The 18,083-nt window shown below is 40.6% G+C and overlaps 2 protein-coding genes across 3 annotated transcripts; both read right to left on the bottom strand.

Moving 5' to 3' along the window:
- Positions 1-1,478: 1,478 nt before the first annotated feature.
- cidec (cell death inducing DFFA like effector c) lies at positions 1,479-4,670 on the bottom strand. 2 transcript variants are annotated; one of them, XM_069151562.1, is made up of 6 exons: positions 4,601-4,670; positions 4,184-4,258; positions 3,944-4,097; positions 3,487-3,636; positions 2,658-2,848; positions 1,479-1,939 (listed from the first exon to the last, which is right to left on the bottom strand). In XM_069151562.1, the coding sequence occupies exons 2-6, from the start codon at positions 4,234-4,236 to the stop codon at positions 1,750-1,752; spliced, it is 738 nt and encodes a 245-aa protein (XP_069007663.1). In that variant the 5' UTR covers positions 4,237-4,258; positions 4,601-4,670; the 3' UTR covers positions 1,479-1,749. The 2 variants fall into 2 exon arrangements, with proteins under 2 accessions (XP_069007663.1, XP_069007671.1); XM_069151570.1 differs by having other exon boundaries at positions 4,184-4,252; positions 4,601-4,624.
- Positions 4,671-8,990: 4,320 nt separating this feature from the next.
- Positions 8,991-10,217, bottom strand: LOC138199453 (urocortin-3-like). Its single transcript, XM_069151548.1, has 2 exons — positions 10,132-10,217; positions 8,991-9,775 (listed from the first exon to the last, which is right to left on the bottom strand). The coding sequence occupies exon 2, from the start codon at positions 9,761-9,763 to the stop codon at positions 9,386-9,388; it is 378 nt and encodes a 125-aa protein (XP_069007649.1). The 5' UTR covers positions 9,764-9,775; positions 10,132-10,217; the 3' UTR covers positions 8,991-9,385.
- Between the last annotated feature and the right edge of the window lie 7,866 nt (positions 10,218-18,083).

Raw genomic sequence — 18,083 nt, 5'->3', positions numbered from 1 at the left:
GCAGCACAGCACAGCGGGACGGACAAACAGCTGCACTGTCCCAGGTCAAAGGTCGGCTGCTGCTGGATCCACAGAGGACCCTCCTGTCAATCTGGCTTTCTAGGAGAATGTATATCATACAGATGTTAAATTTTGATTCTTGTTTTTATCTTTGGTGTTTTTCTTTACTTTCCTGAATTTGAATTATTGATTCTTACAACATTGTTTTTATTGTTGCATTTTAAATGTATTTTATTTAACCTACATTTCTACGAGTTTTATCTTATTTCTAATCTTGTTGTTTTTTTATGCCTGTCGATTTATTTGAATCTTTGCTTTTTGTGTGTGTATGTTGGTCTGATGTTAAGCACTTTGAGCTTCAGGCTTGTATGAAAGGTGCTATATAAATAAAGCCGAGCTGAATCGAGTCAGGACTTCAACCAACTGACTGACAGGAGGAGAGGGAGGCACCAGATCTACTCTGAGGGACATACAGATAAAAGCATGTTTAATGCTCCAGACTTCTTTTGTCTTTAAAGGAACAACTTTAAGTCCCAATTTGAAATGTTTGTTCTTTCTACATTTTCACATTATCTAAAGTACAAATTAAATCTATATTTTGTGTAATTTGCCTGACAATGAGCTGATACTGTAGAAAGAAAAAAACAGATCATTGTATGGCTACTAGGATTAACACTTGAATGTTGCTGCTTGTATTATAGACCACAACAAATGTGGATTAAAGCATGAGAGATGGTCAGTCATGCACCTCATGACTCATTTTAGTGCAAACAAAGAAATGGGACATGACCAGTGTTCATTTCTGTGTTGTGTGTGCATGTGGGTGGGCATCTACTGATCTTGAATTGATGAGAGATGTAATTTCACCAATGTATTACATTTATCCTTCAATATATTACTGAACATGGGGCCTGATTCGCAGAGTGTTTGTTGGATTTCATGTGAACATGGACTGAATACAAAATGACCGAAAAAGAAAGACAAAAAAGGTAGACCACAGTCCCACTCTGCCTACTGAATCTATAACTGACATTCATCTTCTTCAGCATATAGCAGACCACCAATTTGGATCAAATCTGTCCTGCTTTTGCTGCCACCCAACTCAACAGGACAGCCAAAATGGCACTTCTGCCAGCAGCTGAAAACACCATCTCTTAATATAATGGTTTGCTTCCGTCCACTCGCCCCTTGCAGCTGTTAGCGTCTCTCTCTTGCTCCCACTGTCTTCCTCTGGTTGTCTGAGACAGGCAGGCTGCAGCTGACAGGACAGTGCAAGCCAGAGGACAATTAGGGAAGCGTGGGAGAGACAGCTGAACCTGTTGCCAATTACATCCACTTTGATCTCTTGCTCTCTCTCTCTCTCTCTCTCTCTCTCTCACACACACACACACACACACACACACACACACACACACACCTTGAACTCACTTGCGGATCTACTGTATGCAGAACTAAAAATAATTTCAGGAATGGGAAAATAAAATGTGTTGCTTTTATTTATTATAACTGCATAGAATAAAGTTACATAGTAGTGAGTAAAAGTGCTTTCTGAGAAATAACTGGTGTTGGCTCATCTAATGTAACAGAGCAAAAAGGCATACAAGAGTAGGCTGTTGTTTACAATGTCTGACATGTTCCCAAACTCCACTGGGAAACTAGGACATGAACAGACATAAAACACGTTTCATCAGCAACATCTACCCTGTGACCTCAGTCCAAGGAGTGAACAGCATGTTCACTGCACCATTGTTAGTTCATCAGAGGGATTTTTCCCAGCAGCATGCTCTGCAGCTGCCTGATCCTGCTCTCTTGTGGCAGCACCAGGCCCTTCTCTGCTCGCTGCTCCTCCTCCTCCAGCAGCTGCTCGATGTAGCAGGAGGAGCCCAGCAGGATGTGGCCTGTGGCCTGCATGGAGAAGATGGTCCATCGCAGAGCCTCTCTGAAAGCATAATGCAAAGACAGTCAGAGTGGTCATAGATAGCCAATTCTCATTTAGAGAAACATGACTGGGGAAACACAAACACAGCATTTATGTAACATGAGACATGGGTACATACTGTGTATATTAGTCTGGTATGTGAAAAATGTACATGTAATTTCATGAGGCAGAAAATGAAAAGAGACAAACATGACAACCTGATGAGAAAATGACTGACAGCCTCAGATGCTCATTTCTGACATCAGCTGCATTTCATAAAACTGATGTGCAAGACCTCTAAACCTCCTGCACTGCAATCATATCTGACAAGTCTGCAAACCGTAATCCTGACTGAGGCTCCGTGACAAAACCAAAACCAACAGATCTCAGCAGTGATGACATAACTCCTCCCAAAATTAATCTCGGCAAAATCTAGCCTTTGTTCTTCTGGGATCCGATCATTTTATCACCCACACTGGTAGACATGGTAAAACTTCAGATGACTTCAGAATTTCCATGTTAGGGGCCACACAGCTGATATAGAGTTCATGAATTACAATTTCATTCAAATTCATCAATTATCTCTAGCGGAATTCAATTACTACTAGCGGTCCAAATAATGTTTCAGTTAAGCAATGCTTTGAAAAATACAGTCAGATCAGTTATATAATGGTCAAAAACAAAAGCATAAAAATATCAGAAGAGCTCAGATATTCCTCCTGTTCCTTCATTCACTCACTTCAGCATATTTTTGGCAGCGTAGCAGCGCAGGTCATAGGACACAGAATAAACACCATACAGGGTTGCTTTCACGTTCAGGCAGCCGATGAAATCTTTGGGGTTGTTCTTGTAGAGGTCAAAGGTCACCTTGGCAACATCTGTCCGTTGCTGCTGCCTGCAATCACTGAGCTGATCTCTGGAGGAGCAGATCTGTGAGGTGACGGGAAGAGAAATAGAAGTCAGGTTGGTTTGATTGAAGCTGCAGTGCACTAGACTGCATGATAGCATACTCTTCCAGTACACTAAAGCAGCTCCTGTCTGTGATGATATGAGAGTCAAATGACAATGACAAGGTCAGCGCAAGGTCAAAACAGTAAAAATTTGTTAGTGGGAGGGATGAGGGTGCAAATTATTGCATGCACCAGTTTGTATGGAAATTAATTGCTTTTGGGTGAACACTTTCAAATCATATGGCACCCGTGGGTCTGATTAATATTCAACCCCTGCCTTTCATTTTTCTCAAAAAACGTATGAAGGAAGAAACTAATCTCTGGTGTTCACCCCGCATTCTGTCTTTGTACAATGACTGACATATATTACTCTCCTATTCAGTTTGGAGGATAAGATATCTCACTGAATAATCCATGTATTATTCTTCAGACCAAAGCTGCGTCATGGCTGCTGCATTAAAGAAAGACATTTTTCTGTCTGTCTAAATCAAAGAATCAATGGCAAAACAATGCTGAATAAATGGAAACTATCGAATTGTTAAGCCTTGCATGCTTGGGAATGCAGTGATGCAGCTGATCAACAGTGCCATCTAGTGGTTAATGTGACAGGAGTCATACAGGATGTGGGCTCCACTTCTGTCCATTCTCTAGGACCATGAGAACAGCATTTTCACGCAGTGTCTGGAAGAAATCCTCCGTGTCCACACCGGTGCCGTCTTCGTCCAGCACCAACACACCGATGCACGGTAAAGTCAACGAGTCACTGACCTGAGAGAGTAGGGACAAAAAACATTATAGTAAGTATATCTCTTGGTGAGGAAGACACACAGTATGTCCTTATAGCATGACTCATTAATCATGTTAACTTTCACCAGCATGAAGAAGCATCAGAGGTGGCGCAGCATTAAGTGGCAGGCCAGTCACACACCAGTGAATTCAATCTATACACACCAGTATCTTTCTGCTTCCTCATTATGCCTTTAGTCTTAATTCTCTTTGAGATGTTGGAGTCCCTGTTTTTATCATTATCCACCATCAGCTATGTCACTCCACTCAAGCCTTTTCGACACCACACCTTGTTCATCAGGTCTTCTAACGAGTCGGCCATAATGCCCTTCTTCACACTGCGGTCTGCGTTGGTGACTCTGAAGGGCTTTGGCCGAGGAACTCGACCTGACAAGAGCTGCTGGGTCATGGAGGCGGTGGTTGAGACGCTGGCCGTTACACACCTGAGAAGAGACATATGGAAGACCTTATTTTGTCAACTGCTGACAGAACTCACTTCATGATCCAAATCATGCAGCACTGCTCTTACTTGGAGAGGGTAGATGGAGTCAGAAGGCTGAGAGACTTCATGGCATAATCCATCTGAGAACACCTCAACCTGCAACTGGAAGTAGCCTCAGTTTAGCAATTAGACTTTAAGGTAACACATTTCAACTAATAACTAGCAGGCCTTACAGAAGGAGCAAGAAGTAGCTTTGATTAAATACTACAACTCCAACTTTTACATTCCAGTAACAAAGTAAGACCCAACAAAGCAAATCCCAGGATTGTAGCCCTGATATAGTCCCCAGAACTCCATATTAACATCTGTCATAACTTGGAAAATAAAACCGTCTCCCTCAATAAATAACATTTCATAACAATGTCCTGATAAAACGACAACCTCTTAATGAAAGAAAAGTGATACTTCACTAGCTGTTGTCCTGTGCTTGAATATAATCCTTACGGTCTGTTCTGGAAGAGCTGCTCCCAACTATGTTTTGGTTGACAGTGTAGATAAATGCTCTTCTCTTGTTGCTGTTTCTTGCACCACTTGGTCGTTGAACTTTGTGCTGATGACTGTTGAGCTGAATGCAACTAGTCAGCTTTATTGAGAAATTCTCTATGAACACTCCCACTGGCCCTGAATTGCAGTTTGTTCTACATGGAAACCCAGTAATAACAATTGAGTATCTTAAAGACTTTATATAGCTAAATTAACTCTCAGCTATTAGCGTATTGGTAGAATATGTACATGGATGACAAATTAAAGAAAAAAATTTTGGGCCAATACATGCTGCCAGAACAACTTCAGTGCACCTTGGTATTGATTCCCCCCGCCCCACCCCCCTCCAAAAAAAAAATATGTCTGGACCTCAACTGGAGGGATTGAGCACCATTTTTCACAAAGATATTCCCTGAATTGGTCTTTGGCCATGGTGTTAGCATTTGGCAACATCACATGATTAGCATCATTTCATGGGTGCATGGCCATCCTTGAAGAGATCAGTCCCATCATTGTTTCATCTCAGCCTAAAAGTGATCACTCAGAACAATTTGGGGCCCACGGGCCAACTTTGTTCCGCCCTTTCTTTGTTTTGGCCCACCGAAGCATTTAACAAGCTCCGTATTCTAAAGTGCTGTAAAATCTTAACCATGATGACGATGAATCTTAACATTTGTGCAGCCAAAAAGTACATAATACGAGTTTTACAGCACTGTACACAACAGAGAGCTGTTAAGCTTCATTGGCCTACATCTTACCCATGAAGTATTATTGTAATCTTTCTCTCTGCTGCTAATGTTCTTGTGCTGCAGTGTGTCCTGTCAAAGACTTTGAGCTGCCAGTCAATCTGAGAGATTGAGGCAGTGGCACATTAACAAGAGAAAATTCAAAAAAAATTAGCAAGATGACTTTTTTTTTAACAATAATTTCTGCAACTTAATCAAATGATTATTAGGCATATTAAGGAAGAGTGTTTAAATTATTCAGACATTTTATTTTAGAATATTATTTTTCTGTTAAATATATTAGACTTTAACACAAACATTTACTTTTGGCCCATGGCCCTCGATCCAGATACATTTATGGCCCTTCACAGGCAATAATTTGGGAAGTGGCCCCAAAACCCTGAGATCAAAAAGTCCCCCACAGTGTAACAGAGCCACCCGTCCCCTCACTGGAGGGTTCAAGCATTTCGATTTTTCCTTTAATTCCTCACCCGTGCATATATCAATAAAGTTTAAAAGAACTAGGAATCAAATTTTGACGAGTTGGGATGAATCAACCATATGAAGACAGTTGAAAGGTTTGTGATAGGATAACCAGAAGTCTTCTTCATAAAATGTGATGTTGGTTTGAGGGGAGCAGATAGAGGTTGGTGAGAAACATTAGGGTTCTGTTTAAAACAAATTTTACATTACCATGATAGACATTTACAAAAGACTTCAATTTCTGTTACTACTTTGATGACTCTTCATCTCCGTAAGAGGTCAAAAGAAATATATGTGACAGTGAGGATTTAAGCATATAGTTTCACAAATCAGGTTAATGATCAATATTCAGCAGTGTTGGGCTATGCAGGTAAAGAGTGTCGGGACTTCCCGACACTCATGTTACACAATTTATGCTACAGGCAGTCTGAGATCATATGTGCACTGGCCAAAATAATAACAACCCAGGGAATGATATAACAGAATGTTTTAGTAAAACGCAGAGCCACAGTATTTCTACTTCCTCACTTCTTTAAATTGTTTAAAAAGTAAAGATGTTTAAAATGAATGAAAGAGAGTGAATTCAGCCAAAAGGCCAGAGGATAGAAGACTCATGTCCCACTGCCACCCTCTTACACAACTCGCATCCTGTTGCTAGAGGCCACGTTGCAGCCTGTCTTATGAGCTTTAAAGTTTACACACAGCTGAGCGCACATCTTTCACACTCACAGCCTCCTGCACAGCTCTGGCGTTAGAAATGGAAAGAGAGGAAACGGGAGCACAAATTAATCCTCTCACTAATGGGGAACACAAGTGCAGTTTTCACATTAAATAGCCTAGTATTTGCTGACTAATTCTAATTCTCTAGGGCTTTCTTAAATGTCTATCGGAAATTTGTTTTGGAAGAATATAGTCTTAACTCCGGAAAATTTCAACTTGTAGTTTCAAACAACAAAAGCTCTTGGACAAGACTGATTTCACAAGCACTGGAAATAGAAAATGGTCACCATTACAAATGAAGAGCCCAACACCACAGCGAAACGCTTAATATGAAGCAATACAAATTGACTCCATGAAAATTGTGCACTGCCAACAAGAATAAATTAATTTCAAATTCACCTAAAAGACTGTAACAAATATGGGAAATGGGAAACCATCGAGACTTACTTGTCCTGTGTTCCTTCTGTAGCGTGACCCCTCCAGCACGAGCCTGTCACCGTCTCACTAATTGGCAACACATGAATTGGACCAATTAAAGGCTACAGTTTGCCCATTTTGACTTTCTGTTTTACTGCTTATTGTGAAGACGTTGAACAACAGGATAACAAGCTATTACATGGGCACCATGAACATATCTGACAACACAAAGAGGCCTCTTTAGCCCAATTGTTGAAACTACAGCCATAGTTGAAGCTTTTTATTTGCACTCTGAGTTGATGGCTTGTATTATTTATGGAGCGGAGAAGCAACGGGGACACCTTGTGGACAAGCGACGAACTGCAGAGAGAGGAGTCCAGTTGATACGTTAAAAGTCAAAGTTGCAATACCACAAATTAGAATAGTCTATTTGAGAAAGCCTTTACATTCAGAATTATACTAAGTAAATGTATAGATCCAGACTATTAACAACAAAACGCTGCTATCTTAAGTAGTCACATCTATTATGTACAATTGCCCCTTCCATAATGTGATATATTATTATATAAAAGTCTGTAGTGACATGTGTAAGGAGCATTTTAATGTAAAATTTGCTAGAAGTGAAGTAATTTAACAACTGCATATACTTTATGGAGTTTAGTCTCTAGGAATGAATCACATTTTAAATTATATGGACCTATGTTTTGGTGACTAACTTGTCAAAGTGATTTTCCTTTTGAAATGCAGTGACAAGTATGTTTTATCACAAAATGGAAACACTCAAACAATGTATGAGTACCTCAAAATGATACATGAGTATTTGAGTAATGTCCTTAGTTACTTTCTGTCACTGCCACCAGAAACATTGTAAGTCCAAATTTATTTCCTGTATTGTTAGCAGTTGCTGTAGCAGAAAGACACACGTCCGGCCGATCTGTAAAACAACTTAAAATCCAAACCCAGAAGGCCAAATAAACATTGGGGTGTCTCAGGAGGACACGCATTACGTAAAACCAAGTAGCCTCCAGTTAAATTTGTATGGGGATAACTGCCTAATAATGATGAGTGGAGTTTTTTTTCTTTGAACATTACAAGGTCACATTTATAAGTACGCTTCAATAGACACACATCAGACTACAGAGCTGCACTATGGGGAAACACATAGTAGACTTACTAAACAAAAAGGCTTGTTTTGTTTGTGGTTTATTACCTGTGGCAACTGCTGCAAAAGAAGCCTGAGAAAAGCATGCAGGCAAACCTCAAACAAATATTGTTCCAATACTAAACAACCCCATGCTCCCTATTGCTAGCTCTGGCAACAGTAAAATGTAGTTTTATAAATAACTGGCACCATTTGAGTATTTTCTGGGGTTATAGAGTTTTTGTGTTGCTCAGCAATGTATTAGTGGCCTAATTGATTTATATATACTGAATTTTAATGGTAATTTGTGTGTTTGTAAGTTATAGTGTTGCTTATTAGAAGTGTTGCCTATTGAATGTTTTCTATTATATTTGCATCTATTATTAAAGCTGCAGTAGTTTGAAGTGACACATGAAATAAGTCAAGGTCATGACCAGCGTAAAACAGAACAGACTCCAATGGAAATCAGATGAGCAGTTTATTTCACTCTGTTGCCTCACATTTCATGCTCGGTGTAGGAACACAGATGAATCACGCCGTAGATATTAGTCTGATCTAGAGCAGATAATGCATTCAACTTAAAATAGCTGTGACTTGTTTGCCAAATTCATCAAGTAATAGTGAACAAAGGTCTATAGAAGGGGTCTGTTCTTCTTTCAGAGGTCAATATCCTGCCCACGTCTTTGTCCTGTTATCACATATCAGACCCTGCTGTGGGTGACGCAGGCTCATTTGACTCAGGCCCTTTCATTTTTACTTTACGGGCTGCTGCTGCTGCTTGTAATTATACTAAATATGCCTGATATCAGTGCAGAAATGAATTAGACTTAGAAATAAATATGGTTATCATATTGGATTTAATTGAACAACCCTTTCTTTAAATTCAAGATTACACATGCAAACACAAGAAAGAGATTTGCGAACCAGTTTCGGAGTTGGGGGTCACGAATCTTCGAGCTTTAACTTATATTGTTTAACGTTGTTTGCATTGTCTTTTTCAAATGATTGTTTAACATCAATCAATCTATTTATTAGTATTTCAAGAGTCTGTCTATGTGAAGAATGAAGTTATCTAATAAATTATTTAGTACAAGTATAAAAGTAAAGCAGATCTAAGCTCTAAAGGACAGACACTGACCGCAATGACTGCTTTAACCTGAACTAACATTGTTTCTAACCAGGTGTCGGTACCACAACGTGTTAACTCCTCTGTGAGGTGAGATTTTCTTTATCAAGCCTCCAGACAGCTCCCAGAGGCTTTCATTTTCTCTTGCCTATTCGTGCCATCAGTTCTGCATTGGCTGCCGCCTTGGTCCTCATGTCCTGGTTCTTGGCCAGGTCTATGAGGACGCTGAGGATGCTGGTGGGAACATCGAGGGACAGGGCGAAGCGAGACCCCTGCTGGGCTCTCTTTGGCACCTGGGACGCAGGGCGCGGGGCTCGTGCTTGCCTGAGCAGCAGGTGACGCTCTGACTGGAGCAATGAGTTCAACACACCGCTGCGGTTCAGGATGTCGACAGCCAGCATGTCCTTCTGTGTGTCCTCATCGAGTCTGGTAAAAGCTGGAGCGCCCCGGTGGCTCTGAACACACCACGGCAGCAGCAGAGCCAGGCAGAAACACACACGCACACTTTTCATGGTCAGAACTGTCTGCAGGGAGAGAAGCAGCATTTCAACTCCATATTACACAACTGTGACACCGTGAGGCTTCAGTCAGTGACAGTCACCAAAAAAATGTAGTATTCATCACGAATAACACCACAATATTAGACTTACAATTCAGTGTTCCCTCTTCATGCACAGAACAGCTTTTTAAAAGTAACTTTGATGTTGTGGACAGAAAAGTATGTTAAAAGAGCTAAACAGAATGAACAGTTTTCTGTAGAGAATTCTTCTAAATATGTACTTACTTGTCTCTTAAAGTATCCATTATTTTCCACTAAACTATGCAGCATTTTCGGTCATATTTGCAGATAAATGGGGTCACAATTGTAATCAGTACTTACTCAGTGTCACCACTGCGAGAAGTAGGTAACTTGACAGAAAGGCACTTCTCCCTCCTTTGTTGTAAAGCAAGCAGTTCTGGTAGTGATCTCTTGTCCCTGTCCCCCTGATCTCCTGTGATACTTTGATCTTCTGTCTCGACGCTGCTTCTTCTTCTTCAGCTGCTGGAAGAGCAACCTGTGAGGCGCGCAGTCGGATGTTCAAATGGACCTGACAGTCGGCGGCTCGTACACGTCTTCATCTTCAGCCACTTGGGTCCTCGCCGTGACACTGCCCCTTCCCCACTCGACTTATCTTTACATCTCTACACCCCATCACCCTCCCCTCATTTCATCTCATTTCCTTTGCACTCATTGCTGTCTTTCTCTTTCTAAAAATAACACAATGGTAATCACAATAGCTTGCCTATAATGAAATGGATAGTTGCCTCAATTTGGAGTCAAAGCACAGACCCCAAGCCCGCTTCCAGTCAAAAGTTAAGAATGTACAAGCTGCAAGAAAAAAAAAAATCTTTTATGTTTGACGAATATTGATATTTGTTCCATATAGTGTTTATTTGCTTGTCTTATTGAGTTCATGTTTTGACACTATCCAAACATATGGCATGTTTATAACAAACAGTAAAAGCAGCTATTTTTATGTTATTGCAGCCATTTGTGTTCATTTTGGTCTCTCTCTAATACTGTCTATCTAATTTGTTTGCATGTGCACATTGATGTTATGGTGCAAGTTTGGAAAGCGGATGTGAGCTACAAAGATCTTTCATTAACGAAGTAAAATTAAACAGAGGGATTGCAAATGATATCCCTCAGTCAGTGGATTGTTTCTGTAACTACCAAGCACCCTTCTGACTAAGGAGCATCAAACCTGCTGGCCTAAAATATATCAGAGTAGTAACACCATCAGAAAGAAGCAGCATCTTTGAACAAATATCGAAGTGAAGAAAAGTAAAATTAATTCCCAACCTTATCTCCGAGGATCATCACGATTAGCACTGAAGAAGACACAACTTTCACAACACATTAAAACTTACAAAAGCAGTCAGCCTGTGAAAACTTCATGATTTTAACCTTAAAAGGAAAAGAGTGCTTCACTAGGAAAATAACAACAAAGGTTGCCCCATAAAAAGTGATCCAGATATGCAACTAGAGAGACTGCAGACTGCTGAGTGCAAATGGTGACAAACAAAATTAGGAATCCTTTACGATATAATCATACAATATACACTTTACAAAATACCTTAAGTGTAATAGAAATTACAAAAAGTCCATTAGAACTAAATCCATTTCTAACAGAACGGAAGCACAGAAGCAATAAATCTAAGTGATATTTGACCCTGATTTGAATTTGTAAAGGGTTTAAAAAACAACATTTCTGCTATTATTCTCCAAGCTACTAGAACATCCCTCAAGAAGATCTGAGAGAAGCTGAAAACACAGATATATATAAATGAAAACTAAATATCCATTGATTCAATCTGGCTTTCTTGTGGTGTTTTATAATTTTAGTATAAAAACCTATCATCATTATTATTCAATTTTATATATATTTTTTAAAGATTTACCTGTTTTACTATGACAAATAAAATATTCTTTTGATTGTGAATATTAATATTATTATTAACCATTTATAGTCCTAACTAGCCATCTGTTAACTTTTTGCGGGGTTTTGGTATGCATTAGTCACCAATCCATTTTTAACATCCTACTTTTTGTCAGTAATCTGTGAAGCACTTTGAATTACATTTCATTTGTTTAAAGATGCGATATAAATAAAGTTTTATTCAATTAAACAACCTTAAGCAAGTGGTGAAAGTATGCTACGTGCCATGAATTTCATGCAAGCACTGTTTTAACGCTTAAAAAAAACTAAAACATTTCCTCTTCACCTAGCCCGACAACAGACACATTTCAGACACGTCTACGTCATCATCATCATCATCATCATCATCATCATCATCATCATCATCATCGCACAAGTATCACAGGGAGAAAAATTAATTATCATCTTTAGTGCTCATAATCACCACATATTCTGCAACATTCTTCCACTTAATGTGACTGTGATTTTAATTCTACATGGTGCCACAAACTGTGGTAACGTCATTTGAGGCTGCTCCAGTTTTTGAAACAAAATTTGTGTTTCATCAAAACTTTTTCTGTGGGTGTCAACATAAACATGACAGGCATTACCGTGGATCTAAATATTACTACAGATTCTTTTCACTGATTTTGTTATTATCACAGTCATGTTTGTGTGTCTCCTTGTGTGGAAACCTTGCACGCTTTTTAAGTACTGCATAGAAAAATTCAAAATGCTTTGCAATGCACATCTTTGGAATTTGAAGGAATATATCTTATAAGTAGACAAGTCTGTCTATTTATAGAACACAGAGGAGGAGAGTGGGGATGTATTGGACACAGGAGCAATAACAGAGAGAGCCCTGTAGAGAACAACATGGAGGAATAGGCTGTCAGGCCCAAGAGGGAGACTCAACAAGATAAAGCCAACTTCGCGTCCTGAGTCACCTCCAGTTCAGCCCATCAAAGACTTATCCTCATCTGACTAATGATATGAATATTACGAGTACAGCATGATTACAATAGTTGAGCCCTCGAGGGCCTAGGGATTACGAGCCGTCTCAGTTACCCACAGATAAACAAACACGGGTCACACAAATGTCATTCAGCAGCACACAGATGCATTGGGTTGTACCAGCAGAATTATTGGCACAGATTCATGACGCAGAAGAACACATGAACCTGAGGTGATTTCATCTCTATGATTCAAGATAGGAGATAGGCCCATGTCACAGCAGGTCCTACTTTACATCTCAAGTTAAGCACTGACGTAGACTGTAGGCACAGAATGCGATGTGTCAGAGCATTTTAATTTCATCAGTGAAACCTGATATCAACCCAGCTGCTCTGCCCACTTAAGTTTGCAATACGTTTCAGCTCTAAAGAAAGGCGTTAGTCTGAAAAGATAAGAGTACAATAGAAGAGGACATTATTTACGTGGGCAAAGTGTAGGTCTAAAACTGTACCCTAAAGAAGAAGTACACCAGTGAAAAAAAAACTGAACATCAGAGCTGTGTATGAACAGAGAAACTAGCTCAGGTCATCGTCATCTTTCTCATCTGCCTGAACACCAGAAGGTTGCGTGAATAAACGGAGAGTTTAGGCGAGGTCCTCGTCGCCCTCCTCCTCGAACTCGCCTAGTGTGAACCCACTTAATTTCACTGCGTGAATGCATGGGTCTGATTTACGTCCTACTAGGTGTAGACCTCGGGTTCATTTTAGCCAATCAGCTCACGCCAAAACCAGCCGACACTCTGCCACCGCTGCAACTATCTACCGTGTCCACCAACGTGTTTTTTCCTGAGCAGAGCATACTTTTAAAGTTGTTTTTAATGACGAGGCATTGAGTGTTTATTCTGCACTGAGCGCTGAACGATCAGCGTTTCTTTCCGGTCAGGAGGTGGTGGATTTTAAGCAACCTGGAGACAGCGGCCAGCTGCCTCCAGTTGCTCTGATGACTCCACAGCCAATCCAGGAATCAGTGGTGCTGGATGACAGAAACAAAGCAAAGACAGCTCACAAGCCCGAGTAGAGGCCCATGGGGCAGTAAATTAAAACGATTACACGTTATCCTTTAGTCCTACTGTAAAATCTCTCTCCACGGCAGCCACACTACCTCCCCATTACTGTTTCCATAAGAAAAAATAAAAATAAGTATCAGCAGCAACTGGTTTATCTAAACTTTTTTAAGTGACATTGTGATCTTATGATAGGATTATGAGGCTAAAAGCTTTTCTGCATCACGTGCAGGTGAAATGTTGGACACAAAGTATGAATTTGTTGCTTAAGTAACCCACACTGTGTTAATAGAAGACTCAATATGCTATGGACCAGTGTCTAGATTCGTAAGGGAGCAGTTGTAAGGAGATAACAGACGCAATAATCAACTGGAGCCGTAGGGTTACGTTCACCTGCAATGTGTAATAAACTTCAACAAACAATAAAACATTAAACTATTTACGCTCACATTTTAGGTGAAACATATGCAATACTTCGTGCATTCAAAGTAACAATAACTGCTTAGCAGCTCGAAAACAACACTCATGAACTCTGTTATTAATTTTACAGGTGATGAAAGAAAATTGTCTCTTTAGTGCAAACAGTTTAGAGTTCCCTGGATCCAAACGTTAAAGATGATTCCGTGTTGAGTTCATAACAGTTTTTTAGTCAGATGGGTCGAGTCAAGTCAGTTTAGTTCAAAAGAGGGCTCTTTGGTTCAATAAAAAAATAGTCCGAGATGTCCTACCACACTGGTGCACTCGGATGAATTAATATTAAATAAACAAATTATTTAATTAAATTATTACACGTTATCCTTTAGTCCTACTGTAAAATCATTCCATGTCAGCCACACTACCTTCCCATTACTGTGTTTCCATTATAAGAAAAAAAAAAAAAACTATCAGCAGTAACTGGTTTATCTAAACCTTTTTAAGTGGCATTGTGATCTTGTGATAGGATTATGAGGCTAAAAGCTTTTCTGCATCATGTGCAGGTGAAATGTCGGACACAAAGTATGGATTTGTTACTTACAAGTCATATATGATAATAATAATAATGTTTGCATAATAATTGCAATATTTGCAGTCATGGCATATAACTTGCATTAACTCCAAAGTTAATCAAAAATAAGGCAGACAATATACCTTATAATGAAAACACAATCCATTGTACTAAATCTATAAATTATTGTAAATAATCTGCAAACATATACAAAACAATGTAAAAAAAAAATTCCCCTTCCCCTACAGTGTATTTGGATACAGGCTTATATATTTGTAATGATTGTATTCTTCTTCTCTGAGACTTCACAGCGCTTCATTGAGGTGTGTTAAAGGGTCCCTATTAATAAAATAAAATAATATATGAGAAGGTTCTCACTTTCTCCTGAGCATTTTAAATGATATGAAATATTCCAGCTGTGACCCCTCTAATCAATGAAGTAGCCAAATGTGGCAGAGGGTAGCCAAGTTACGATAAAGACACATTTTGGTGGGCTACTGTGAGTTGTGGTTCGATAAATTATTATGAACAAGGACAGAATTGTCATTGCTTAAAAAAAAAAAAATCACAAATAACCCAATAAAAAGATGTAATTAGTCAGACAGGCAGTCAAGTTGAGCTGATGAAGATTCATGATTCATTTAAAGTGGGTCTGTTATTGTTTCATGGGACTTTAGAGGTGAACTTTTTTGTGGCTGTAACAGAGAGACGTTACAGTTCTTCGGCCTGCACTGTAACCACTGAGCCACCGACACACTTCACTATGAAGAATATGTACTTCTCTATAGAGACACAGCTACACCAATTACGGAGGACTACAGAATTTATTGAAGTTGTTACAGGTTATTCAGCGTCCATTTTGGGAAACCGTAGCACCCAGAGAAAAACCCACGAAAACGCCCTACCCCCGAACTAAACACTAACTAAATACTAACTAAACACGAATGAAACACTAACTAAATACTAAGTAAACACTAACGAAACACTAACTTAACACTAACTAAATACTAAACACTGTACTTTTACAGTGCCTTTGTGCTCTTTGACAGAGGTCCTCACAAAGATAGATGTACCAGCAGGCGTGTGTTTTCAATGAGCCTGCTTCGATGTTTGTACTTGCGGCGATGTGCTGGTGTCACGGATTTCTTAAACTGTCTCCAAAGAGAGACTTTAGCTATTTCAGAGACTTCTGCTGGAGTTGCGATCTCTTCTGGAGTTGCGATCTCTTCTGGTACCGAGATCTCTTCTGGTGCCGAGATCTCTTCTGGAGTCGAGATCTCTTCTGGTACCGAGATCTCTTCTGGTGCCGAGATCTCTTCTGGAGTCGAGATCTCTTCTGGTGCCGAGATCTCTTCTGGAGTTGAGCCCTCTTGTGGTTTCGAGAGGTCAGGATTGTGGTTGCCAGGTGTAGAGACCGTTGTTACGTCGTCCTCTGACGTGGACCCCTGTGAGATGACCTCGGACTGGTGGTTGACTGAGTACTTCAGCTGCTTCGTTAGCTCCTTCACCTTCCTTTTCAGAGTCTGATTGTCCCCCATCTGGGCTTTATGTGTGATGGACAGTTCAATCTGGAAGTTGTTCTTGTCCTCCAGTGTCTTTATCAGCTCCTTCAGCTCATCATAAGTGACGTTCTCCCTGCTGGCCTCTTCCTGCTGGAGTTCGGTGTTCTCCAGTCGTGTCTGGAGTCGTTCAGCCCTCAGCTCTTCCTTCAGGATCGCAGACACAAGCTCCCCTTTGATTTTCTTCATGTCACTGGACTCAACCAGACACTCATGTCTGGAGGACCATCTCAAGTAATCGATGACGTCTTTGTACCATCTCACCTCCTTTTCATAGCAGAGTCTCGTGTGCTGTTCCTTTTGAATTTGCATCTCTATCACACAAATTCTTTTCCAGTCACAGTATCTGTTGTTGTCGGCCATATGTCTTCCCCTTTGCTCCTCTAGAAGACTGTGGTTGATCCTCTGCAGGGCCCTTTTATGATTGCCCACCTTCTGTTTCAGATACTCCACCTGTTTAGGATCGTTTTGTGGCGGTCTTGTCTGAACAGAAGTAGTAGGGTCCTGGGGCTGGACATCTCCCTGGACGGCCCTCTCCTCTCCTGGCTGGGTGGAGGGTTCCTCGTCCTTGTTGCTGCTGGCTTCATGGAGGATGGCTGTCAGCTGGTCACACTTCTCCTCCAGAGCCTGCTTGTCCACCTCCTGCGCTTTAATTTTGGTGGACAATTGAAGACAGGAGTTGGTCTTGTTGTCCAACTGCTTTTTCAGGAACTTCAGCTCATGCAGTGTCTCGTTCTCCCTGCTGACCTCCTCCTGCTGAAGTTTGATGCTCTTAATCTCCCTCTCGAGGACGTCAGCGCTAACCTTTTCCATCTGAAGTGCACACACAAGTTCCTCTTTGCTTCTCCTTGTGACGCTGGACTCAGCCGGACTGTCAGCTTTGGAGGAGCGAGTCAAACCTTCAACGATGTCTTTGTGCCTCCTCAGCTCCTGCTCACTGCGGAGTCTCAGGTGTTGCTCCTCCTGCAGTTGTTTCTCCACCATGCACAGCTTTTTCCGGTTGTAGTGTCGTTTGCGCTCTGCCATTTCTTTCATCCTGTGCCCCTGCTGTAGACGGTCATTGGTCCTGTCCAGGACTCTTTTATGGTTCTCCACCTTCTGTTTCAGATAGTCCACCTCAGAAATGCTTGGAGGCGGTGTTGGCTGAACAGAAGCGGGAGCAGCAGGGTTTTGGGGCTGGACCTCGCCCTGATCTCCGGTGGAGGGCTCTGTGTCCATCTCATTGGTTTTGTTGCTTCCCTCAGAAATAGCATCTGCAAGGTCCCTCAGCTTCTTTGTCATAGCCTCGATTACCTGGTCAAAGTGTAGGCGAAGGTGCTCCTCAGTTACAATTGATTTACTTTGGATCTGATTCTGGATTTGTTCCATTTCTGCTTCTAATACAATCAGTTCTCTCCTGGTTAGTTGTTCGCTACTTGTTTAAGTCACTTTCCACTGTTCTTGAGTCTCAAATACTGTCTGATGTGTGTGTGTGCTGATGATTGGTGTGTTCTGACTGTCTGCTCCTTCTGAAAGTACATGGAAAGTGGGTGTGACAAGTGGGAGTGGTCTACTAGAATCCTTTGATCGTAAACAAAAGCAATTGTGACATCACATGTGATGTCACATGGGTAGTCACATGTCACGTGACCACAACACCAGTGATTTGTGAATTTGAATAAAACCAATCTCTTAATTCATCCCTGCTGTTTATTTTCTTTCAGAATCAAGGCCACAAACAGCTTCAGCAGAAAAAAAATTCACCTCTAAAGTTCCATGAAACAGTAACAGACCCACTTGAAATAAATCATGATTTCCAATTTTTTTGCATGT

The sequence above is a fragment of the Embiotoca jacksoni genome, unplaced genomic scaffold, assembly GCF_022577435.1.
Source record: "Embiotoca jacksoni isolate LCO1_2020_lvr unplaced genomic scaffold, fEmbJac1.0.p SCAF_1, whole genome shotgun sequence".
NCBI lineage: Eukaryota > Metazoa > Chordata > Actinopteri > Embiotocidae > Embiotoca > Embiotoca jacksoni.
The sequence above is the reverse complement of the archived record's forward strand: the minus strand, read 5'-3'. Positions and strand labels throughout refer to the sequence as shown.